The sequence below is a fragment of the Lactuca virosa genome, chromosome 7 (genome assembly GCF_052849685.1).
Source record: "Lactuca virosa cultivar CGN04683 chromosome 7, Lactuca_virosa_CGN04683_v6, whole genome shotgun sequence".
NCBI classification, from domain to species: Eukaryota; Viridiplantae; Streptophyta; class Magnoliopsida; order Asterales; family Asteraceae; genus Lactuca; species Lactuca virosa.
In genome coordinates this window covers 172,648,734-172,676,504 of record NC_136432.1, presented here as the reverse complement: position 1 = coordinate 172,676,504, position 27,771 = coordinate 172,648,734, and the positions used below count along the sequence as shown (strand labels likewise).

Sequence of the window (27,771 nt, the reverse complement as noted above, 5' to 3'; positions counted from 1 at the left end):
ACAAAAAACAAGTCTTAATGAATCAAATGATGAATCTGAAAGTTTTAATTCATCTGATTTTGATTATGATTTAATTTTTGGTGTTCCAGATAGGGTTGTAGATGCTGAAGTCCATGCTGCTGATAATCAAACTCCTGAATCCTCGAAGCATTCTGATGATTCGACACTTACATCAGATACAAATGCTAATGGAGAAAGTTTGCTAGATGCTCAAGTGGAGGGGGAACACTTGAATATTCCTACAACAGTTGGAGGGGAGCATCCTTTCGAGGGGGAGAATAGCAGTAGAAATGCAAGTTTCGAGGGGGAGCATCAAGATGACAATTGTGTCGAGGGGGAGCATAATGATAATGAAACCATAAATGTTGATGAAAATGATGAATTTCATGAATTAAATGATAATATTTCTGTTGTAGGATCCGAAAATGAAGAGATGTATGAAGATGCACCTTTAGACTTTGATCCGGCATACCCACCATTGGAAAAGTGGACAAGGAATCATCTTAAAGAACAAGTCATTGGAAATCCACAAGATGGAGTTTTGACTAGATCTCAAATTCGTGCAAAGAATGAGGTACTGAATGCTCGACAAGAATTTTGCATGTTTAATGTTTTCATCTCGAAAATTGAACCTAAGACAGTCAAGTTTGCAATGGAACACTCTGATTGGGTTGTTGCAATGCAATCTGAACTGGCTGAGTTCGATAAAAACAAGGTTTGGAGATTAATTCCTAAACCTGAAAATGTTTCGATTGTCGGATTAAAATGGATTTTCAAAAACAAAACCGACAAGGATGGAAATATTATTCGAAATAAAGCAAGATTAGTCGTTAAAGGATATTCGCAACAAGAAGGTATACAGTATGAAGAAACTTTTTCCCCTGTCGCAAGACTCGAGGCTGTTCGAATATTCTCGGCTTATGCAACTCACAAAGACTTTGATGTATATCAAATGGATGTGAAATGTGCTTTTCTCAATGGTGAACTTGAAGAAACTGTTTACGTTGAACAACCTCCAGGTTTCATAAATGAAGAATATCCTGATCATGTGTATATTTTAGATAAAGGAGTATATGGGTTAAAACAAGCACCAAGAGCATGGTATGCAACTTTTACCAGTTTCTTAAAACAATCGAAATTTAAACAATGATCAGCTGACCCCACATTATTTCGAAAGAAAGTTGGGAATCATCTAACGCTTGTTCAAATTTATGTCGATGATATTATTTTTGGCTCTACTGGCCCTGCTTTGTCTAGTGAATTTGAAAATTTGATGAAAAGCCAATTAGAAATGAGCATGATGGGTAAAATCAATAATTTTCTTGGTTTAAAAATTCATCAAAGCAGAGAAGGAATTTTCATCAATCAAGAAAATATACAAAGAATTTGCTCGAAAAATTTGGAATGAAAAACAGCACGAAGTTAAGAGTGATGGGTTTCGAGCAATACATCATTACTATGGTGTACATGCAAACCCTAATAGCTTTTGGATCTAGTTTGTCTAATGAACATTCAATTGAATATCCAAAGCTATAAACCCTAGATCTATCATATAAGAACTGAAATAAGGGGTTTAGTAATTACCTTTGGATGTTATATAGTAATAACAATCAATTCCTTGCTTTGATTGGCTTCAGAAAGCTTAGTGCCTCAAGTGTTACACCTCTAATGGAGTCACAAACATCACTAAGCAATTGGATGAAGGAGAGAAGAGAGGGGAGGCACCAAAAACGGCTGGAAACCCTAAAGGAACACTTGGCCACGTTTTTGGGGCATAGGGGTCCTTTATATACATGTAGGCTATTAGGGTTTGCAGCTAGGAAACCCTAATCTGACTGCTTAGGCCCTAAGCAGCCCATGGACTCCTTTAACATATCCCTTGGACGAATTCCTTATGGGCTTCCCATAGAATTCATCCAACCTATATATTATTAGGTGATCCATAGCCCAATTGTATTTATCTTATAATTACAACTCCAGTCCCCTAAGTTTAATTAATCTCTTTTAGTCACAAAATTAATTCTTAATTAATTCTTGACTAATATTAATTAAAAAATATGATTTCTCCTTTAATATATTATTCTTATAATATATTAATAAATCATAATTAAACCTTTCTCTCCTTAATTCATCCTACATATTGCTATGGTGAAGGCAACCCAAAAGGACCATGCTCATAATCGGGTCAAGTACATACCAAAATAGTTATGGACTTAGACACTAATCCAACAGTCTCCCACTTGGATAAGTCTAATAACTATTTTGCATAACCTCAGAACCTAATCAGTAATCGTAGCTTTCAAAAGCCGCTGTCAACTCTGATCTTATCAGATACGTGTGTCCTTTAGATAAGGGATCATATATTCCTCCATTCTACAAGATATCGTATAGACATGAGACATGGATTTAAATCATTCTCTCTGTCTATGTATTGTTTCCCGACATCTGATTTATGACGACTGACAACAGACTACAATTGAACACATAAACTTAGTCCCGGCTTGGCCAAGCGCTTAGGGTGTCATCACTAAATCATCGAGGGGCCCACAGATATCGCTTTTATCATACTTTGGGTAAAAGGAATGAATGGATAAACTTCGACTCAAATGCTTGCTTGCACCTACTAATCGAATCACACACAACAATAAGTTTTATAACACCAAGTTACTGGTGCGTTTACTTATCATCAATGTGCAACCGACCAGCAAATAACAACTCACACGTCTCAGTTTCAAGAATATATAATGTTATCGTCTAACTTATCACCCGTGATAAATCCATGAAGTGATTCAAGTGAGTGTGGGTTTAATCCAATACTTTAATCTTATCAAAGCACTCATGAACTCTGCAGCAAACTTGTGCTATGTCTAAACACTTTAGACAATCTACAGACAAATTCATGACAGTCTTCCTTCATACCTACTTCCAACCTATGACCGACTGTGGAGGTTCGAATAACCTAATTATTCTGGAAGTCAAAACATGCAAAGTGAAACACAATAATAATATTAATCCTTTATGGCCCCAAAACTTTTGAGCGTAAATAAAAACACTTTTATTTACACACCATATTGATTACTCATTATTCATTGCTTACTATTTCAGAAAATCAACTTATTACTCGAATTATAACCATAATTATCCCATGCTCCAAGCATGCACACTTTGGTTTCCTATGGTCCATACTTTGTGAAATAGATCAATTGAAAAACTTTTCCAATGAAAATCATTTCACAATCCCCAATCCTTATTATTAGTATAAGAATACCAAATTCTTGCCACTTTTAGAATATGTCAGATTCTAATATTTTATGCAATGATTCTTTCGTAATGTCATAGCACAAAAGTCACCAAGACCCGGCTAATGAAATTACAAGGTATTCTATCGGAAATTGTTACAAGACAATTCCATAGACGTGAAGTCTCACATTCAAAGTACATTCCTTTGAACATCCTTCTCGCGTAAAAGTTTCTAATCTAGACATATGTCTTAATATGCAACTCCCATTAATGGAAAAATTTCCATATTTGCCATATGACAACTCATTCTTAATAGAATCTTATCTATTCATAATAATGTCAATATAGTCCATCCAATACTATACTCCCAACTACTCATAAGTGACCAATCCTTGGCGAACGTTAGATCATCCTTTGATAGTTGTTTAATTATTTTAGTCAAATCCATTTCTAGTCCTTTTTCCCTCTTAATGCCCTAGGCATTTGGAAAATTTTAGAATGGTCAAATATTATAGCATATGCAATCGATCCTATACCCGAAGCGTATTGGACACGATGCATAATGTCTCACATAAATACGTGATACTTTATCAGCCTTCTGCCATAATATTTTATGTGCCCTGTTCCCATAATTCGAACTATGAAGAGGTATGCCGTAATAATCGAATTTTGAGAATGCACTATGTATCATTGACTAAATTTATTAACCCTTGCAACTTTGCAAAGTGTAATATTCTCTCCCTTAATTATAGCAAAACAACTTTTCAACCCTTGCAACTTTGCAAAGTGAATCTTTGTTTTCTATAATTAATATTGCTAACTTGCAATACTTACCATAATAATCATGCTCCCACTAACATGATGATTATTTTCTTACCAGCATAACACTTATGCTCCCACTAGCTTTGACATGTATTCAGAAAACAATTGAACTTCCAGAAATCAATGCTTATTGAATTCCTTAAGTTCATATTTCTAATACCTAATGCTTTGATAAGCCTTTATCTAAGCTTTGTAAGCTCATACACCTTTGCCTTAGATAGCTCACATGTGTGTCTAAAGAAATTCAAAACTTATGTTACTAAGTCCCAAATGTTCAGACTAATTGCCAAATCTCACAATTCGAACTATGAAGAGGGATGCCGTAATCATAATCGAATTTGAGAATACAATTTTCACAATTGCAATCTTCTTAAAATCTCTCTCAGTGAAAGCATTTCCTTATAATCATTTTCATGGAGAGAAACCTCATGACACTTAGATTTTAAATTGTATGTGTTCCTATCCATGTGAATTTGTCAAAACCAAAGTTTGCGACAAATCCAAAGTCATATGGACCGAACGTGCTCAATCTCGATTTCTTGCCTCATGGTAACTTGAATACCCACCATGTCTTCCAAGAAACTCACCCTTTCATATCAATGTACTTTCCATTGATCAAGGTGCTTTGTCTTTATGTATTCAAATAAGAACTCATGGAACTCACATGCATATTAACTCAATTGGAATGGCACAGAAAAAGAGTATGTCATCCACGATAGGCTTTAAACCTCAAGTCGTGTGCTAGTGATGATCAACTAGGTTTAACTCTTGATTTGTTCTTGAAACCTTTCAAGACCATTAAGACTCCCACTGACTCCTTGACATATAAGATTCTCTTGTCAAGGAACATTCCTTGACAAAACAAATATTCAAGAGTTAGTGTAGTTTTTATCAAGACTATCACTTCACATAATTGGTTCTAGTTGGTCTTTGTCTTATCCAAGACATCACAACTTACCAATCTCAAATGTGCAGGAATAAGAAGACTTTTTCCAATTCCCCATTTGTTGAGTGTTATAAACCTACTAAAGACTTGTCACTCAATTCACAATCTTGGAATATAACTCTAAGACTTGATATTGGAACGAAGTATGATTGACTTCTTGATTTTAACCATTTCTACAATTCTCGATTCCTCTTCTTAGACATACAAATGCACTAAGACTCACTTGGAGGATCAATTGAAAGATGGTTCTTAATCATTAAGACTTATCATAAAACACAATAAAAGGTACTCTCCCTTCTTCTTAGAATAGAGAAACTTTTATCTTTCTGCCTACTTGATTCTTCTTATTCGTTCTACTATTGATTGAAACTCTTTCAATCAACTCAGAATTATACTTAATCTTATAAGTATAACCATATTTACTAAACTTTAGTAAATCATGACGAATATCTTTATCACTCTTGTGATGGACTTGATCAACGCACAACCTAGTGTACTTGATCTCCTAGTCCTTCTCTTGACACTTTGTCAAAAATAGTCTAATTTCCAAATATGAAGTTTCTCATTCATCACACAACCTAGTTGTATGATTCCAAGTTTCTGTCAAATTGAAACTTGGGCGATGAGAATCTTCCCTTATTTGGCAAATTCTCGACATTTCCACAAATAACATAATTAAGAATCAAATCCATTATTTCTAATAATAGAAACAATTAAACATCAATTTTTCATACATACCATTGCAAGGATAAATAAATAAGACAAAATCAAAATTTATTTTATTGCGGAAAAATTTGTCCTTACAATGCAATTCAACTGAAAAACTATGCTATTTCATATTTCTTATCATTCTATCCTAACTCTAGAGTAGCAGCTCAAAAAATCTGATCTTCGAATCCATGCGATCGAAATCCATTTCTTCATGATCAGATTCAGCACGCTTCTTCCTTAAGCTTCCTTTCTTTTCTTCGATCCTGCAAAACATCAAAATGTAATCTTATCACATCATGTATCAAGAATCAAAAATAGGAACTTACAGAGTTAGTGTGGATTTTACCTGAAGTAGAGCCATACGTCTTGACTCTCCCATCTCTTAGATCTCTCAGGTAAACAGGGCATCTTCGTCTCCAATGCCCCTTCTCTTGGCAGTAGAAGCAAATGGACTCTTTTGGAATGGCACAAGGAACTATCTCAGAATTTACCTTTTCTGGATTTCCAATGTCACCATTTTCAGTGTCCATCGAAGTTTGGGAGTTTGATTCACCAGACAAATTTGCTTGATCAGCATGCCAAATCATTGCTGATTCAGCAGCTATAAGCAAATAGGTCAAATCAATGAGGGTCACGTCATGGTTCATCATTTAGTACTCTCTAACGAACTCACTATATGATTCAGGAAGCGACTGAAAAACCCAGTCAACTACCAACTCACCTGAAATCTCGACACCCAACATCCTTAACCTGTCAATGTGTGACTTTATCTCCAAGACGTGTGCACACACAGGTTTCCCATCTTCGTGTTTACTTGCCAATAGGGCTTGAGTGAGCTTGAACTTTTCAAGCCTTTGAACTTGTGGGTTAGGGAGAATAATTGGAGGAGGTGGAGGAAGTGAAGCATGACTCTCATTTCCTTGATCGTATCGTGGAACGTCATTTTCATTTGGAAAGCTTGTTCCAAGGAACTTTGGAAGACCATTGTAAGATTTAGACATCTACAAAACGGGAGAAAATTCAAGTTAGTTGATAAGAATCCTTGATGTAACACCCAAATGAAACATCAAGGCTAAGATCCAACACAATACTCTACAACGTAGAAGAGGGATGTCGTAATCTAGTTGTAGAATATTTGAAGGTAGGTAAATGACGATTTACCAATTTCCACCATGAAAAACGAAAAAGAAGTTTAAGTTTTAAATGAATTGAAACTCCTAGATCTTTTGATATTCATTGAACTATTCAATGGCATGTTTAATCTCGATTATGCCCTTCAAATTTGCGACTGCGATGCCGAGGATCACAAACAAGGTGTGAATAACCATACGAATCTACGTGATGCACTCAATGATACTATCACCTAATCAATGTGCCGGTTAACCACGCACACTCCATTGATCTATGATAAACATCGAGCCACCCTTCACTACTAGTGTCAACCTCAAATTAGTGTGTCGGTTAACCACACACGCTCCACTAACGTTTGACAAGGGTACGAAGTGTAATTCCATGGATTAGCATACAATTTCACATTTTGCCTAAAGTAACTATGATTTGGGAATTTGTAAAAGCATTTAGTTGCTTTGTACTTCATTATACTTATAATGGAAGGTTTCGTCCTATCCTACCCGTTCGGCTAACGACCCTCCACTAGTCAAGAGTGGGGTGGGTAAGAGTGGATACCCATTCAATCGCCATTTTATAGGCAATTTCCTTAAACACCCCTTATAGACCAGCTTCGTGAATGAGGCCTACTAACGGTAAGACTGACTGTTTACTCATAGATATATATATATATAATATTAGACTTTTAATGTTATATATAGTATAGGGTGTATTTTACACTTTTAAAATACTAGGTGGTCTAATTTAATAAATTATACTTTTAATTTAATTAAATGTAAACCAAAACTTTATGGGTTTATAAAATCTCCTTTAATTATAAACCTTAATTAATAAATAAAACCATAAGGGTGTAATTTGAACTTTTTCAAAATACGAGGGTTTTAGAATTTAGCATTTCAAAATTAATCTTTTAATCAACTTTTAAATTCCAAAACTTGAGGGCAAGTTTTGAACTTTTCAAAACATTAGGGTTTAGAATTTAAATATTTCAATAATTAAATTTTAATCAAAAATTTAAATTCCAAAACTTGAGTCCAAGTTTTGAAACCTTTCAAAACATTAGGGTTCAACTATTCAAATTTCAAAAACAAAACTTTTAAGTTCAAATTTAAACTATAAAACCTAAAGGGGAAAATTGAAACTTTTTCACAAGATAATTCAAATCTAAATTACAAATAATCAATCTTTATCTAATAAAACAAAAGATTATCTAAATTTTGACAATTATCTTCTATTTTGGCAAGGATAATCACCAAATATTGATAAAAATCAGATTTTATTCATAAAAAACATTTTAGGTAATTATCCACAGCCAAAACAGGTCAAAATCCCGAGATATCCTCTGCCTGACTCCCGGACTCGCCGAGTCACTACCTGGACTCGCCGAGTCCAGATACTGACTCGCCGAGTCGAGTCGGGCAGAGGCCAGAAAAACGATTTTCAGTCAATTTTCGATCAAGAAAGCATCAAATTCACTAACAAACAGCCCTAGGCTCCGATACCACTGATGGGTTTCGAGCAATACATCATTCCTATGGTGTACATGCAAACCCTAATAGCTTTTGGATCTAGTTTGTCTAATGAACATGCAATTGAATATCCAAAGCTATAAACCCTAGATCTATCATATAAGAACTGAAATAAGTGTTTAGTAATTACCTTTGATTGTTATATAGTAATAACAATCAATTCCTTGCTTTGATTGGCTTCAGAAAGCTTAGTGCCTCAAGTGTTCCACCTCTAATGGAGTCACAAACATCACTAAGCAATTGGATGAAGGAGAGAAGAGAGGGGAGGCACCAAAAATGGCTGGAAACCCTAAAGGAACACTTGGCCACGTTTTTGGGGCATAGGGGTCCTTTATATACATGTAGGCTATTAGGGTTTGCAGCTAGGAAACCCTAATCTGACTGCTTAGGCCCTAAGTAGCCCATGGACTCCTTTAACCTATCCCTTGGACGAATTCCTTATGGGCTTCCCATAGAATTCGTCCAACCTATATATTATTAGGTGATCCATAGCCCAATTGTAATTATCTTATAATTACAACTCCAGTCCCCTAAGTTTAATTAATCTCTTTTAGTCACAAAATTAATTCTTAATTAATTCTTGACTAATATTAATTAAACAATATGATTTCTCCTTTAATATATTATTCTTATAATATATTAATAAATCATAATTAAACCTTTCTCTCCTTAATTCATCCTACATATTGCTATGGTGAAGGCAACCCAAAAGGACCATGCTCATAATCGGGTCAAGTACATACCAAAATAGTTATGGACTTAGACACTAATCCAACAAAGAGTACCAATGGCGGTTGGAACGAGGCTAAATCCTTCGTTAGACACACCCGCGGTTGATCTTACTTTATACAGGAGCATGATAGGTTCAATGCTTTATCTTACTGCAAGTAGACCTGATATCATGTTTTCTGTATGCAATTGTGCTAGGTATCAAGCAAATCCAAGAGAACCACACATGACTGCAGTGAAAAATATTTTTCGTTATCTCAAGGGGACAACTTCGTTAGGATTGTGGTATCCTGCGAAATCAGGATTTTTCGTTCAAGCTTTTTCAGATGCAGATTTGGGAGGATGTACACTTGACCGAAAAAGTACGAATGGGGGATGTCAATTGTTAGATGGGAAGCTTGTAAGCTGGCAATCGAAAAAGCAAACTTGTGTTGCAATTTCTACTGCTGAAGCTGAGTAGCCACTTGAATTTCGCAAATCATTTGGATTCAGAGTCAATTGCGTGACTATGCAATTAATATGAAAAAGATTCCATTGTATTGTGATTCACAAAGTGCTATATGCATTTGTCATAATCTAGTACAACATTCAAAAACCAAACATATTGCACTTCGTTATCACTTTATTAAAGATCATGTGGAAGATGGCAATATTGAAGTTCATTTTGTAAAAACAACTGATCAGCTTGCTGATATTTTTACAAAAGCATTGGATGAAAAATCATTTGTTCGAATTTTGACAGGATTGGGAATGATCGAAGCAAGTTTTGTTCCCCCGTTTTCGACTTTTGGGAAAGAAAATTTTCGTTAGTTTGGTACATTCTTAAATTTTTGTTTATCTTTCTTTAATTTCGAAAAATTGGAAAAACCAAAAATATTTTCGTTTGTTTGTATTCTTTTCGAAAAATCAAAAATTCCAAAAAGATTTTCTTTTTTTATTCGTTTTAATTTTCGAAAAACTTAAAAAACACAAAAATATTTTCGTTCTTTTCAAAAACATAAAATACGAAAAAGATTTTTGTTATTTTGCATTTTGTTAGTTCTTTCTTGTGCAGGTTTCACGAAAGTTTTACATGGGTCATGCTTGTGTTTCTAGGGTAAGGTAAAATTTTGACAACTTTGTACTAGTTAGAATGTCCCTAGAAGCATGCTGCAGCATGTCGACCCAAGTCTCCATTGACTCAAAGTGTGCTTTCGTAAGCCTTAATGAAATTTTTCACTACGAAAATTTCTTCCCAATCAGGCTTGTATTCACTTCAGTCTACTGAGCTACCTAACTCTTCTCACATGAGTTAACAATTTCTGTTTGGTCCAAGAATAATAGAGGTACAATTGAATTCATGAACCAATCTTTTTCATCTCAAAATTCTAACACATCTCACACACAATGACATATGTCCAAGAGGTCATTGATCAAACCAATCATGACTTAGACATATCAAAACTCTGTGTTTATGATCTTGAATCATGAGGTCGTGATGAAAGTGAAACCCAATTTTCTAAACTTCTAAGGAATTGACGGGGAACTTCGTTCCAGATTTAACGAAACATTTGTTTCAGTACCAAGTTTTCGAAACTCCAAATCATGTTCAATTCTATTGCGTGATCTAGATCAAATAGTCGAAACCTACGATATTTGTTACCCAACAGGATCCAACTAAATTTTTTTTTCTTGAATATGATTTCCGGGTGAGTTTCATTTGAGATTCGAAGTCATTTTTAAATAAATCCAAAGCATACTGTCACTGACTACACTGGTCAAACAAGTAATTTCGGTTACAATTACTCACCTTATGTGTAGGTTGATATGTAACGAAATTTTTCAGCCACCCACGAAGCCTTGAAAAAGAAGCCCTTCGATACTTCTCTACAAGTATTCGATTGTAATTCACAGGAACATACACAAGTAGTTGATTATCTCTCTTGATAATTAACGAAGCAATCTTTGCCCGGGGTTTAACTGCCTTTGTATCGAAATTTTATTTTTCAACATCACAGATCCTAAATTTTCGTTAAGTTTTCTTCTTATATTCTTTCTTTGGCACACTGCACTCACGAAATCCTTGAGGTTTTCAGTATTACCAACTAAGGCTGATGATTTCGAAAATCTGGCAAATGACTTCGTCTCTAATCCCAAAGACGAAAGAGCCCAACCTCCATGCCGAAGTTTTTTGATCTTATCCATTTGGTACTCACTAACGGTTTGATGTGACAGTTTGGCAACGTGGCCCAACTTTCAAGGAACTTTATCTGACATGGCGCGTTTAACGGCTAGTGGTGCGACTTTCAAGGACAGACGTGGCTTACTCTTTCAAGAAAACGTTTGGAATTCAGTTGGGGTTACATATAAAAGGAAATTGTAATATACTTTTACAATTACGCGTTCAAAGTTCTCAAACGATCAAAACTCCCTAATTTCTCTGTTCTTCAAGATCTTCTCAAACCCTAATCAATGGCAGCTGATCCCACCTCTACTACTGAAGAAGTTGTTTCTCAACCAATTATGAAGATTCAAAGCACCAATTACCAAGTTGAAGGAGATGTGTCACTGTATCCAGAAGAACTCAAGATGCTGATTGTTCCTCTTAAACATTCAGGTCTTGCAACTGCAATGTTCAATGCCTTTGAAGTTTCGTTGTCTTGGTTATCAATGGCTGGTTCAACTGCTTCTTACAGCAAAGCCACTGATATTATCACATTCAATCTGGTGAATGAGAAGAGAATTCGTCTCTCGAAGAAATTGTTTACTCAAATCTTGGTAATTCCAAATTCTCTTCCATTCATTCAACCTACTGCTGATCAAGTAATGTTCATGTTTAACGAGATGGGTCATCAACCACCACTCGTTAAGATCAGTGATTTCAAGAAATCTGGTCTTCCTTGTATCTGGAATTTTCTGTTTGGGATATATCTTTGTTGCTTAACTGGGCGAAGTGTGGGGCTGGATAAGGGGAGAATGGAAGTGTATGGATAGGTAGCCGGCTTGTATTATGATCTAAATGTTGATTATGCAACTCGGATTTGGAAGGAGTTTATCAAGAGTTTGGAGAACACGAATGTGGTGAAAGGGATTTCGTGTGACCGTTATTGGAGTCTGGTTCTTCAGCATGTTTATGAAAAAGAAGGCATTCCAGTTCCTGCTGATGAGGCTAAGGCAGAGTTTACAAAGTATCACTTTCCAAAGAATGTTGCAGATAATTCTGATGAATTTCCAACTGTTGCTCGAATTCCTGATGGAATGTTGAAAAAGGTTGATCCAGCGAATTCTGTGTTGGTGGCATATTTGCAGAATGTTAATCCATCCATCGAAACTGGTATTTTGCTAAAACCAAGTGATGAAGGGTCTTCTAAGAAGTCGAAGAAATCCAAGAAGGTTCCTGAGGAGACTGTTGTCCATGAAAGTCCTAAGAAGCAATCTAAGACTAAGTGTCCAAAGAAGGTTGCAAGTGAAACTGGGAAGCCTCAAGACAAAGTTGTTCCTGAATCTTCGAAGTAATTCATCCCTTCAAAATCAGGTGTGTTCAAGAGATTACGGAATTTCACATAGCAAAAACGAACTTCGTCAAAATAGCATCTCCTACTGTTCATAAACCTTAGCTTAAGAGGCAAGGAGTAAAAGTTCGTGAAATTCCTGCTCCTGTTTCCCCATCTTCCAAGAAGCGAAGAGCTGAGGATGTGGCGAAGCACATTAACAAGAAGAGGAAGAAACGAAAGCTGGTGATTCGTACATAGTCCTTTGACATTGAGACGGTTCCAGAGTCACCTTTGGGTTCGAATTCTCCGAAGGTATCACAACCAATCATTCTTGAAACTGTTTCGACTCCAATAACCACAACTCCAATTGAGATTGTTGTATCTCAACCTATTCCTGAAAAGGTTCCAGTTTCGCCAATTATTGCAAACGTATCTAATACGAATGCACATATTGTGGTGAGTATTCCTCTAGCTTCTCAAGGTAATCATGAACCTATTACCAGTTCCTTCGTTTCAATGTAATCCTGAACCTATTACCAGTTCCTTCGTTTCATTACCACCCTTTATTACACCTGTTTCCACTACAAATCCTTCACAAACTTTCGACCAAGTTTTGAATCAACCCTTTACTACACTCTTTCCATCACAATCAACCGATCCATAAAAACCCACTTCCGATGATGAAACAGATGGACGAGGTTTCGAAGGAACATTTGAGGATCTACAGTTCGATTCAGAAGAAGAAGATATACTAGATCACATGTTGATGTCTGGAAAGCATTTCAAGATACTAAATAGAAAACTCAATGCCATTCTTCAGTCACAAGCTGATTCTGGCGCTAAGAACTCAGTATCTGGAATTGAAGTTGATGTGATGTTCAAACCTGTGGAGCTTCGCATGCAAAAGAAAATGGATGTGATGGATAAGAATAACGAATTGATGATCAAAGCTCAGACAGATTCGTTTAACTCTGAACTCAAGGATCTTCGTTTAATAACAAAAGAAAGCCATGTTATGTTTGTTAAAGATGTGAAGACTGTTCGGGAAGATATGAATAGAAAGCTTGAGGAGTTGAAGGCTGAGGTTTCCAAAGAATTACACGAGCTGAATTCCAATTATTCAACACTTCAGTCGAATGTTGACACAATTGCAGTTGTTGTACGAAGAGTTGTTGAATGGTATCAAGCTTTAACTCTGAAGTTCGATGCAAAGGATAAAGTTGATGCTCAGCAGTTCGAAAGATGGGTGTTATGCTTGGGGAATTAAAGGAGTTAGTGTCGAAGCCAGCTCCTACGTCATTATTGTTGGATTAATGTCTAAGTCCATAACTATATTTGGTATGTACTTGACCCGACCCGGCATGGTCCATTTGGGTTGCACTTCACCGGCACAATTTATATGGATAGTCTTTTGAGAATAGTATATTTAAGATTTATATTAATATATTATAAGTTCTAATATATTAATATGAAATAATATTATTTAATTAGTATTGATCAAGAACTAATTTAGAATTAATTAAGTGATCAAAAAGAACTAATTAAATATGGACTCTTATATATATGGAATGGGCCAAGTTCATTTAGGTTGGGCTAAGCTTTCATGGATGGTCCATGGAGCTTTTAACCCATGGATCCTATGTAAATGAAAGGTCATGGGTATTAGGGTTTACATCGATGTAACCCTAATCCTCCATAATATATAAAGGGGTCATTGGCTCACAAAATTGGCACAAGTGTGTGAAAATAAGAGTGGGCCGATTTTAGTGTGCATACATATTCTCTCAAGTTCTTCCAAGGTGTTTTGGTGATTTGTGATTCCATTTGAGGCTTCCACACTATTGGGGCTAACCTCTTAAAGCTTGAAGACATCAAGCTACATCAAAAGGTATGTCATCTAACTAGAACTTTGTAGTATAGGTGCTTCATAATATGCTAGTTAGGATGAAACTTTGGAATAGTTAATATTTGCATGTATAATAGAGAAAACATAGATCCAAGGTTTATAGGGTTGCATGTACACCATAGGAGTGTTAGAATGCTCAAAACTCAACAGTGGTATCAGAGCCATGGGTTGTTTTCTGTTATATTGATGTAAATGTTTTATTTTCAAGTTGAAAAAAAAAGGAAAAGAAAAACATGACGTTTGTCAAATTTTAAGATAATTACTTGTTTTGTGAAAAACGAATTATTTGTAAAATTTGAATCATTTGTTATATGAGTTGAATTAGGTCAAATTTAGTAAAAGATAAAATGATATGATTATTTTATTAGTTTTAAAAGTTTGATCTAAATGTTTTAAGGAGTTACATATTTTGTCATAAAATTTTGGAGCTCAAAAGTTTTTTTAAAGTTGTGATGTTAAGGGTTTTTGAAACTTCCATAAGTTATGGATATGAAAGTTTTTTTTTTAAAAAAAAAATTTGATTCAAAGTTTTTATGGAGTTACAAAATTTGGTATTAATGTTTTAAAGAATTCCATAACTTGTTCTTAAGTTATGGAACATGGAAAGTTTCATCATAAAACACCATTAATTCCATAAGTTATGGAATCTAAAGGTTTTCAAGAATTACAAAACTTGCCCTCAAGTTTTGGAATTTGAGAAAAGTTTTTTATGAAAAAAAAGAATTGAATTCTAAATCTCTTGGGTTCATAACTTAAACAATTAATTAAATGGATTTAATTTTGAGTTTAATAATTGGAATTATGATGTTTTGTTGAATAGTTCAAATTAACTCTTATGGACTTTATTAATAGTTAATTAAAGCGTTTAATTAAAAGAGTATTATTAAATCCATAAATATATGGTTTGAGTTTAATTAAATTAAAAGTCTAGTTTAATTAATATATTAAACCACCAAGTATTTTAAATGTCTAAAATACACCCTTATACTATTATAATATTAAAAGTTTAATATATTATATGTATAAGAGCAAGTCGTCTTACCATTAGTAGGCCTCATTCATGAAGCCGGTCTATAAGGGGGGTATACAGTTATTGCCTATAAAATGGCAGTTTAATGGGTGTCCACTCTCACTCACCGCTTCCTTGACCGGTGGAGGGTCGTTAGCCGAACAGGTCAGACAAGGACTATAATTCTCCCTTCATTATAAGTATAATGATAAATACTAAGTAACTAAACACTTATAAATTCCCAATCTTAGTTACTTAGGAAAATGTGAATAAGGTGCTAATCCATGAAATTACACTTTGCACTTTGTTTAAGCTGTTAGTGGAGCGTGTGTGGTTAACCGGCACACTAACCTGGACTTAACAAGGTAGGCAAAGGGTAACTTAATGTTTATCATAGTATTGTTGGAGCGTGTGTGGTTAACCGGCACATCGATTGAGGGGTAAATATTAAGGGTACCAAGTATATTTGCATGGTTACTTCACACCTTGTTTTGTGATCCTCGGCATCCCAGTCACAAAACCTGAAGGGCACACTCGAGATTGAAACATGCCATTGAAAAGTTCAATGAATCTCAAAAGAATCTAGGAGTTTCAAAAACCAATTAAAACCTAATAATACATTTCGTTTATCTTGGTGGAAATTGGTGAATCGTCATTCACCTACCTTCAAATATTTTATAGCTTGGATTACGGCATCCCTCTTCCAAGTTATAAAATAGTTTGTTGGGTCCTAGCCTTGATATATCATATTGGGTGTTATATTAAGGACTTAAATCAAATTTACGTGAATTTCTCCCATTGTTGATGTCTGGTTTAGACAACAATGATCTTCCCAAACCAAGCTTTCCTAATGAATATGACTTCCCGAGTTTGGCTCATGGAAGTCATACTTCTCTTCCTCCACCTCCTCCAATTATTCTCCCTAACCCACAAGTTCAAGGTCACTCAAGCCCTAATGGCAAGCAAGGTCTATGTGTGATCACATCTTAGAGATGAAGTCACATATTGACAAGCCGGGAGAGTTGGGTGTCAAAGTCTTGAGAAAGTTGGATGTTCAATCACTTTCTAAGTCACATAGTGAGTTCCTTTGGGACTACTATGAAACAGACTATGACATGAACCTTAATGATCATATCTATTTGCTTGGTGCTGCTGAATCAGCAATGATTTGGAACGATAGTAAAGCAAATTTGATTAGAAGATCAACTTCCCAAAAACTTTATGGACAGTGACAATGGTGACACTGGAAATCCAGAAAAAGCATTCTCTTCCCAATGGAAAGGGATTGGCCATAGTCAACCCGGTTGACCAAATGGTAAAGAGAAAGGCTAAGTCTGAGATAGTCCCATTACCAAAGGGTCCATATGTTTATTTTGCCAAAGGAAGGGGCGTTGATTGCAAAGCTGCCAAATTTACCTAAGGATGTTAAAGTCAATAAGTTTGACTCTACATCAGGTAGAGCCCATTATCTAACTCTGTTAAGTTCTATTCTGAGATCCTCATTACATGATGTGACTGGGTCACATGTTGATGTTTTAAGAATCAAAGAATAGAGAGAAATCTTAAAGGAAGTATATGCTGATTCTGATCGCGAAGGTGGATTTCGATCGCATCAGAATTTTGAGCAGTTCCTTAAGAAGTTATGATATATTGCTAAGGAATAGATAACAACAATTTTCCATGTGGATTGTAAGGATAAGTTTTTCCGCAAAGTATTAAAATAAAAGAAAATTGTTTAATTTTAATTATTTGAAGTATCCTTACAATGACATTTGTGGAAAATTGTTGCTTATATGATTCCACTGACAGCAATATTGGAAAATGGATTTGATTCTTTCATTTGTGGTAGTGTCTAAATTTACCAAATCAGGAAAGTTCCTCATCGCCCAAGTTTCAATTGGACCGAAACTTGGAATCATGCAAGTTGAATAGTATGATGAATGAGAACTTTCAAGCATTGGAAAATCAAGACTAATTACTTGTTCACATGGATGTGTGAGTCAAGTGAAGGACTAAAGGGATCGAGTACACATTCTTGTGCACTGGTCATGTCCACCACAAAGCTCGTTAAGACTATTTGATTTACTAAAGTTTAGTAAATATGGTTATACTTACAAGTTTAAGTATAATTTTGAAACATTGGAAAAGTCTCAATGTATGGCAGAACGAATGGGAATAATCAAATTAGGCAGAAAGATAAAAGTTTCTCAAATCTGAAAAGATGGGAGAGTACTTTAGTATTATGTTTGTGATCATCTTAATGATTTAGAAATCATATCACAATTAGTCCTCTAAAGGTCATCTTAGTGCATTCTTATGACTAAGAAGAGGAGTCATGAATTGTTGAAATGGTTAGATCAGGAAGATGAGTCATACTTCGTTCCAAAACAATTCTTAGAGTCATACTCCAAGATTGTAACTTGAGTGACATATCTTAAAGAAAGGTTTAAAACACTTGTCAAATGTAAGAGTAAAAGTGTCCTACTCTTGTACATTTGAAATTGGTAAGTTGTGATGTTTTGGATAAAACAAAGACCAACTAAGGCCTAATGTGTGAAGTGTTTGTCTTGATAAAGAATCCACACTATCTCTTGAATATTTGGCAAGATAGTCCTATATGTCAAGAGGATAGTGGGAGTCTTAAAGATCCTAAAAAGAATTTCAGGAACTAATCAAGAATAAAACCTGAGGTTCTTCACTAGCACACGACTTGAGGTTTATAACCTATCGTGTTGACATATTCTGTGCCCATTCCAGTTAAAGTTGGCTTTGCATAGGAGTTCTGAAAGTTCTCAATTGGTTGCATAAGAACTTGGAAGCAATGGCAGGCCCTGTACTGCCAGGTGGCAAGAAGTTAAGATTGCATAAGTTCAGTCCATATGAGTTTGGATTTGTCATTATCCTTGTCTTGTGACTATGGTTTTGACGATTCACATGGATAAGAACACATACACCATAAAATCTAAGGGTCATAAGGTTTCTCTCCGATTCATGAAAATGATGGTGAGGAAACACTTCCACCAAGTAGATTTGAAGTAGATGGCAAAAGGTCTAAACAATTGAGACTATGATTACGGCATCCCTTTTCATAGTTCTGAAATTGTTTAGACACACATGCATGCTATCTAAGGAAAGGTGTATGATTTTGATAAAGTTTTATCAAAGCATCTCGTATCAGAAATCTGAACTTTGGTAAGAAAGTCAATAAAGTATTGATTTCTAGAAGTCCAACTGATTTCTGAGTACATGTCAAAGCTAGTGGGAGCATAAGTGTTATGCTAATAATCATCATGTTAGTGGGAGCATGATAATTATTGTTAGTGTTGCAAGTTAGCAATGTTAATTATAGAAAACAAAAGTTTCAATTCGTGAGGCTGCAGGGATTGAAAAAGTTGTTTTGCTATAATTAAGGGAGAGGATATACTTCATTTCAGTTCTAAAGGCTTATATTGAGACCTTAATCATCTTTAGTTAAGAATATATATATGAATTTCATGTTGGATTGGTTCAACTTAATGAAATTCTATATATTGTGTTCTTAAAATTCGATTATGATTACGACATCCCTCTTCATAGTCAAATTTTGAAAACATGGCAAATAAAAATATTGTAGCAAAAGACTGGTCTAGAATCATGTCTTGATGTGAGACATCATGAATCGTGTACCATTTGCTTTGGGTACAGGATCGATTGCATGTGCTATAATATTTGTCATTTCTAAATTTTTCCAAATGCCCAGAGGCATTAAGAAGGGAAAAAGTCTAGAATTGGATATGACTAAAATGATTAAGCAATTGTCGAGGACAATCTGAGGTTTACCAAAGATTGGTTGCTCAGGGACAGTTGGAAGTATAGTGCTAATTTTGGAAGGACCATATTGACATATTCTGAAAAGAGGCATCTCTTATTCAGAAGTGATAGTCAAAATGAGAATATGGAGTTGTCTCCATAGGTGGAAGTTATCTGTGTAAGATTAGAAAACTTAATGCAAGAAGCATGTCCAAAACAATGTACTTTGAATATGAGACTTAGTTTCCATGGAGTTGATCTCCATTGCAATACCTTATAATGACTGTTGACAAGTCTTTGTGACTTTGTACATATTCATTACAGGAGGGTCAGTGCATATAAGTTTAAAATCTAAACAGATTTCGATAAATGATAGGAATTTGAAATTCTCACATATTTCGATAAGGATTTGGGAGTGTGAAATTAGAATCATTGAAATTATGTTCAATTGGTTTATTTCACAAAGTAAGGATCATAGACAAACATAGAGTGCATACTTGGTGTATGGCAAAGCTATTGTTTAAGAAAAACATAGTGTACATGCTTGGAGCATGGGACAACTAGTATTTTTAATTCAAGTATAAAGTTGATAAAACCGAAACAATGAATAATGAGTAATCAGTATGGTGATAAATAAAAGTGTTTATTTATATTCATAGGGTTTGATACCATATTTGATTCATTTATTCTTGTGTTTCACTTTGCATGTTTTGACTTCCAGAATAACTAGGTCGCTCTTCCTGAATGATTAAGTTATTCAAACCATCCACAGTCGGTCATATGTTGGAAGTAGATATGAATCAAGACTGTCATGGGTTGGTTTGTAGAGGTCCAAGTTGGTGGACAAAGTGGTGCTACAACACTCATGAGTGCTCATAAGTTCTGAGTATTGGATTCAACCCGCGCTCATTTGAATCACTTCATGGATTTTATCATTAGTGATCATGAGACGATAATATCTTATATTCTTCAAACCTAGAGATATGAGTTGTTACAATGAGTTGGTTATACATTGATTGCACGAAAACGCATTTGGTAACTCGATGTTATAAAACGTGCCTTTGTGTATGATTCAACAAGTAGTAGAACAAGCTATATGAGTCGAAGTTTATCCATTCCTTTTACCTTCGGGATAAAAGCGATATCTATGGGCCCCTCGATGATTTAGCGATGACACATGTGAGTGCTTGGCCAAGCCAGGACTGATTTGATTTGTTCAATCAGTCAGTCATCATAAATCGAAAATCGGGAAACAACAAATGGACAGAGAGAATGATTATAATCCATGTCTCAGTCCATATGATATCTAGAATGGGGGAATATATGATCCCTTATCTAATGGACAAGTCATTGACAAGGTCAGAGTTCGACAGCGGCTTTAAGAGCTACGATTGCCAGTTAGGTTTTGAAGTCATACTCAATAATAGTTTTAGACTTATCCAAGTGGGAGACTGTTGGATTAATGTCTAAGTCCATAACTATATTTGGTATGTACTTGACCCGACCCGGCATGGTCCATTTGGGTTGCACTTCACCGGCACAATTTATATGGATAGTCTTTTGAGAATAGTATATTTATGATTTATATTAATATATTATAAGTTCTAATATATTAATATGGAATCATATTATTTAATTAGTATTGATCAAGAATTAATTTAGAATTAATTAAGTGATCAAAAAGAACTAATTAAATATGGACTCTTATATATATGGAATGGGCCAAGTTCATTTAGGTTGGGCTAAGCTTTCATGGATGGTCCATGGAGCTTTTAACCCATGGATCCTATGTAAATGAAAGGTCATGGGTATTAGGGTTTACATCGATGTAACCCTAATCCTCCATAATATATAAAGGGGTCATTGGCTCACAAAATTGGCACAAGTGTGTGAAAATAAGAGTGGGCCGATTTTAGTGTGCATACATATTCTCTCAAGTTCTTCCAAGGTGTTTTGGTGATTTGTGATTCCATTTGAGGCTTCCACACTATTGGGGCTAACCTCTTAAAGCTTGAAGACATCAAGCTACATCAAAAGGAATGTCATCTAACTAGAACTTTGTAGTATAGGTGCTTCATAATATGCTAGTTAGGATGAAACCTTGGAATAGTTAATATTTAAATGTATAATAGAGAAAACATAGATCCAAGGTTTATAGGGTTGCATGTACACCATAGGAGTGTTATAATTCTCAAAACCCAACAGTTATTAACTCCTGAGTTTTTAACTCAGAAGTTACACTCATAAGATCAAGCTATTCAGAAGGCTGTGGCTCCCATTTCGAAGTTTGCTCACATGTTACCGATTGGTGCCCCACCTGTTGTCACAGGGGTGCAAGGGGGAGAAAAGAAAGTTCCAGAAAGCAAACCTTCGAAAGTTATAAAAGTTGTGGAAAATCTGAAGAAAATTGAGAAGATTGTTACTACTGGTGAAGTAACGAAAGTTGTTTCTACTCAAGTCACAGTTCCAATTGTTTCAAAGGCAAATACAACGGAAGCAATCAAAACAACAACAAGATCCATTCTGAAGGGGATTGTGTTTAATTCACCAACTGAAGGAGGAAGTTCAAGTTCGGCAAAACCAAAGATCTCAGAAGGTGTAAAAGATAAAGGGAAAGTCATTGTAGTCGAAAAGACTAAGGAAGAGAAAAAGGCCGAAATTGAAGCTGAAATGGAGAAACAAAGGCAAATTCAAAGCATACTGAGACTTCGTGAAAGTGATCCACCTGGTATCGAGAAGGGAGATACAAAGAAGCTCTACGGTTATGAAAATATTGAAGCAAGGGTTGCGTACAATCATATGTATGGTTTTGAGAAGAAGCTAGAGAAAAGCTACTCTATCACTAACACTGATATGAGTCAACTTGATTTCCCTATAAACGAAATGATGTTTATAGTGGCTCAATATACGATTGTGGAGAAGTTCAATGAGGATGATTACATTCATATGAAACTTAGGTTTCATTCAGTTATTGGAAAAGAACCGGAGGAGATTTGATCGTTGGTGAAGGTTAATAAAGTTATCAACATAACGAAGGATGTGATGTTCGAGAATATGATACGTAACTTTTGGTATCATGTTGTAAGAGCAAACAACCAAGTCTGTGATTTCTCTGTTGCTGATTTCCCACTAATGAACTTGAATGATCTGATTCTAGTTGCATTAATTCTGAAGGATATAGAGGTTTTGCAACTTCAGGGGACTGATAAAGACGTATTGAGGCTTGGTCTTGGGCATATTAAAATCTTCATAGACAATTACTATGATTTTCTGGCATTGACTGATGTGGAGTTAGCATCAGCAATGGGGAAAGAAGTGAAAGTTGCAATGGAGTTGCTGAAGACTCAAGTTGAATTAAAGAAGTATGTTGATGGGGAGATTTCATTAAAACCATTTGGGATGGTATTTGGTGGAAAAGACAAGAATGGTAAAGCAAAGAGATTTTTGTTCCAGACTTAAGAGATCGAAAGATATACCACCTCCCAATATACAAACTTCATTGTCCGTATGAATAATTGCAAGAAAAACAACGATGGTGATAACGCGGAGTTGAGGAAGGTTATAACATGGTATTCAGAGATACGAAGGATGATGCATTTTGCTGCACAGATTCGACATGATTACAAAGGTGGAGATTGTAGAGTCGAATTTGGTTGTAATATGTCGAATATGTGTAATTGTATTTTTTGTATGTTCTTTATGTATTTACTATGGCATCTGTTTGTACGAAGCGTGAATGTTTAGCCTTAGTACTTTTTGTACTTTCAGCCTCTTATAAAGAGGAGCTGAACATAGAGTAGATGATATAGTTTTTCCCAGTTTCTGTTATCATTTGTACTCATGTTCATTGGAAGTAATGAGAGCTTAAACCAAACCTTATTTACTTCTCGTGTTCAACTTACTCTGATTTTTATTCTTATACTCGATTAATCACTTCTACAATTTACAAATTTCATATTTTCAATATTTCCATCCGTAACTGCCTAGATCCTGTTTTATCTTCTTTCTTTCCTTCCTTTAATCAAGTTAAGGTTTTTTGTATTGCATAAGAAATATCTTTGTTTTATTAAATTGGATAAAAACGAAATTTAATACCTAACATTCTTTTGCGTTCATTAGCATCTCTATATTTATGCACTTAACATGTTTGTCAAAAGTTCTCACTAAAATCTTGTTTTCTTCCCATTTGTTCAGGTTCCTAGATTTCGCATCAAAAAGAAGGTCTGGAGCTCTGTAGTTCGGCTCCTCCAACATTGTATTTCGACTCCTCCAACGTTATCCTATGTGAAATCTTCTGTTTTTTCTCCTCCAATCTCTACGGGTTCAAGAATAAATGTATTATTTCGGAAGTGTATTCATTCAAGAATTTACTTTTGTATTTGAATTTTATAGCTATTCTAATAAGAATTACACATTTAGAATTGTTTTTTATTTTCATTCTTACAAAAATCTCTTATTCCTTCAAGAATGTTTATATTTTTCACAATTTTAGAATTGTAATTTTTTTTTCTCCTGGAATATTAGAATAACATGTATATTCTAAAGAAATTAATAATAAATGTAATAATATTCTTGTTTTTTCGTTTTCTTAAAGCTGGAATTCATTATTTTGTTTCCTTAAATAAAGATACAAAAAATGTCGAAATTACCCCTAAGACATTTTGAAATTTGAATTTTAAAAAAAAATTAATAATAAATATAATAATATTCTTTCAAGAATAATTTTGTTTTTTAATGATCTAATGACTACGATTTATTTACACAGTTACACAATAGCTGCTAGTTACAAATAAATCTAGCCCTATATAGGATAAAATGGAGAGTATTAAAAAAGTAATTCGTAAGTGGGCCTCCAAAGTAACAATTGAGAAAAGTAGTAGAAAAAAGCAACTCATTTAATTACTTTCTGGGGGTCGAAAATGTTTTAGAAGATGGTAGTGGTGATGTTCAAGCTGCTATTAATCGTCACAATATTATAGCAGAAATACGTAGTCTTGATCAGGTGGATTTGAAGGATGTTGTTCAGAAGGCGAAATTGAAATGGAATATTGAAGTCAATGAAAATTCTAAATTTTTTCACGGGCTTATTAATCGGCGACGACATCAACTCTCAATTAAAGGGATTAAGAGCGAAGGGGTCCGGATCACGGACCTGGTGTTAGTTAAAACACAGGTTTTTGACTTTTTGCAGAGAAATTTCAGAAGGTACATGGAGTCATGATTACTTAGCGTAGCAGTGGCTTTAAGTCTCTTTCAACTTCTCAGGTGGTTGGAATTGAAGGTCCGATTACAAAACAAGAAGTTAGGAATGCAGGGTGGGCTTGTGGTTCTAATAAGTCGTCGGGGCCTGATGGTTTTACGTTTTCTTTTTATAAACCATACTGGGAGTTTCTGAAAGGTGATGTGATGAATTTTGTGGCTGAATTTTTTCAGGGAAAATACCTTCGGGATGCACTTCATCTTTTATTACGTTAATTCTTATAGTGGCTAGCCCTATGGTTGTTACGTACTTTCGACCAATCAGTCTTATAGGTGCCTAATATAAGATTATCGCTAAACTTTTAGCTCTTCGTCTTTCTCCAGTAATGAATTCGATCATTAGCTCAGAACAGTTAGCGTGTAACACCCCGACACCCAGGTATAAATTTTACAGCTTTATATTCATATTTAAAGGCCTACTCGAACAGTTGGATGCCCCAACTTGTCGTGTAGAAACGGATATGACCGCGTGAATTAAGGGACCTACTCGACGAGTTGGAGCTGGAATGTGAAATCCTAATTTCCAGGGTTTTGCACCCTATTTAAAGGCTTATTAGCCACCCTCTGCCTCTCTTATCGCCTCCCTTGACCTCAGAAAAACCCTAATCGTGTATTACTCCCCTTTTGTGTGTGTAAAAGCTTGGAAGGTGGTTTTAGTGCAAGGAACTTGAAGACTTAAGAGCTTGGATCAAGGAGAAGCTTGTAGATCTAGTATCTGCTCCATTTTGGCTTGCATTTGAAGGTAACAAGTTGTTACCTTGATCATCCTAGAGTTAGATCTCCTCCATTCAAGGGTTTAAGATCATTTCTAGCATATTTGTGGGTCATTTTTGGTATTGAGCATGATCTGAAGTTGTAACTACATATCTGGACTCCTCTAAGCCCTCATAGTCATAAATTTATCGAATTTATTGTTGGGTTTTGAGCATACTAACACTCCTATGATGTACATGCAACCCTAGAAACCTTGGATCTATGTTTTCTCTAAAATACATGCAAATTTGATTTCCAAGGTTTACAACCTAACTAGCATATTATGGGGTACTTGTAATACAAAACTTTAAGTAGAATAACATACCTTTATTTTGTGGTTGATTGCTTGGAGGTTTAGAGCATAGCACCAATAGTGTGGATGCCTCAAGTGGTGTCACAAATCACCCAAAACAACTTGGAAATACTTGAGAGAATATGATGCTTGCTAAAATCGGCCCACCCTTGTTTCTCACAGACACTAGTGCCAATTCTAGAACCAAGGATCTCTTTATATAGTATGGAGGATTAGGGTTACACCCTAATACCCATGACTCTTCATTTACCTAGGATAAAGGGTTAAAATGTCCATGGACTATCCATGGACTTCAATATACTCTTAGCCCATCCTAAATAAATCTTAGCCCAATCCATATATATGTAAAAGTCCATATTTAATTAGCCTCTTTTTGATCTTTAAATAAATTTGTAAAATCAATTCTTGATCAACACTAATTAAATAACATGACTTCATATTAATATATTATATCTTATAATATATTAATAGATCATAAACATCTTATTATCAAATGTATATCCATACAAATTGTTAGGGAAGTGCAACCCAAATGGACCATGTTGGGTCGGGTCAAGTTCATACCAAATATAGTTACGGACTTAGACACTTTATCCAACAGTCTCCCACTTGGATAAGTCTGATAACTATAGTTGCAAGTATACCTTCAGGAACCAACCAACAATCGTATCTCTTTAAAACTCTGTTGAACTATGAAGCGCTATTTTAGATAAGTGATCATATAATCCTCTGTTCTCAAGATATCAGCCGGACAAATACATGGAACAATGTCATACTTATTGTCCAGCAGTTGTTTCTCGATCTCTGATTTGTTTGACATAGAACTAAATTGAACACATCAATTAGGTTCTGACCGGGCCCGGCACATAAGACAAAACCAAATCATAGAGGGGCCCATATATCACTTCTATTGCTAGAAGGAACAGATAAAATTCGACTCATATACTTGTACTAACTACTAGTTGAATTATGCACAAAAGCACGTTTTATGACATCATGTTACTGATGCGTTTTCGTACAATCAATGGACAACCAATTGATAGTCAACAACTCATATCTCTAGGTTTGAAGATATATATGATATTACCGTCTCACGATCACTCGAGATAAATTCCATGAAGTGATACAAGTGAGCGTGGGTTTAATCCAGTACTCAAACCTTATGAGTACTCATGAATGTTGTAGCAAACATTGCAATGTCTAATTCACCTTAGACAAATCATACAAGCCAAATTCATGACAGTCTTAATTCAATACTACTTCCAACGTATGACCGACTGTGGAGAGTTTTGAATAATATAATTATTCAGGAAGTCAAAACATGCAAAATTGAAACAATAGTAAACGATTAACATAGGATAGTAACACTTTACTCATAAATAAATAACAACTTTTATTTAATCATCAAATGTCAATTACATTTTACAAGTTTCAGAAATCTAATTAAAACTAATATCGTCCCTCAGCCTGATGCTTCTTGCATGCTGCAAATGGCTAACCCTAGTTAGTCCCTTCGTGAGGGGATCTGCAAGATTCTCTTCTGACGATACCCTCTTTGCCACGAGGAGTCCTTCTTCTATCTTGTGTCTTATGAAGTGATATTTTTCTGTCAATGTGTCTGGATTTGCCATGATCTCTTGGTTCCTTGGCTAAGGCAACCGCACTATTGCTATCACAGAAAATCTCCATAGGCTCCTGTATAGCTGGTACAACTCCAAGGTCTCCAATGAAGTTCTTCAGCCATATCGCCTCCTTTGTCGCTTCACTTGCTGTTATGTACTCTGATTCACAACTAGAATCAGCTACTGTCTCCTGCTTGGAACTTTTCCAAGTAGTTGCTCCTCCGTTTAGGGTAAAGACCCAGCCTGACTGAGAGCGGAAATTATCCCTATCATTCTAAAAACAAGCATCGCTATACCCAACCAGTCTCAAGTCATCACTCCCACCAAGGGTAAGAACCCAGTCCTTAGTCCTCTGTAGGTACTTGAGAATGTTCTTTACCGCAGTCCAGTGAGCCTTGCCAAGGTTTCCCTGATATCTGCTGACCATGCTCAAAGCAAATGCCACATCAGGATGAGTACAAGTCATAGCATACATGATCGAGCCAACAACGGAAGCATATGGTAATCGACTCATCTCAGCTATCTCAGCCTCTGTACTCGGA

At 35.3% G+C, this 27,771-nt stretch overlaps 1 protein-coding gene across 1 annotated transcript; it reads left to right on the top strand.

Annotated features, from left to right (window-relative positions):
* The first annotated feature begins 22,585 nt into the window (after positions 1-22,585).
* LOC145127319 (uncharacterized) lies at positions 22,586-24,757 on the top strand. The gene is made up of 3 exons (XM_079062535.1): positions 22,586-22,709; positions 24,211-24,455; positions 24,548-24,757. The coding sequence occupies exons 1-3, from the start codon at positions 22,586-22,588 to the stop codon at positions 24,755-24,757; spliced, it is 579 nt and encodes a 192-aa protein (XP_078918661.1).
* The last annotated feature ends 3,014 nt before the right edge of the window (positions 24,758-27,771 follow it).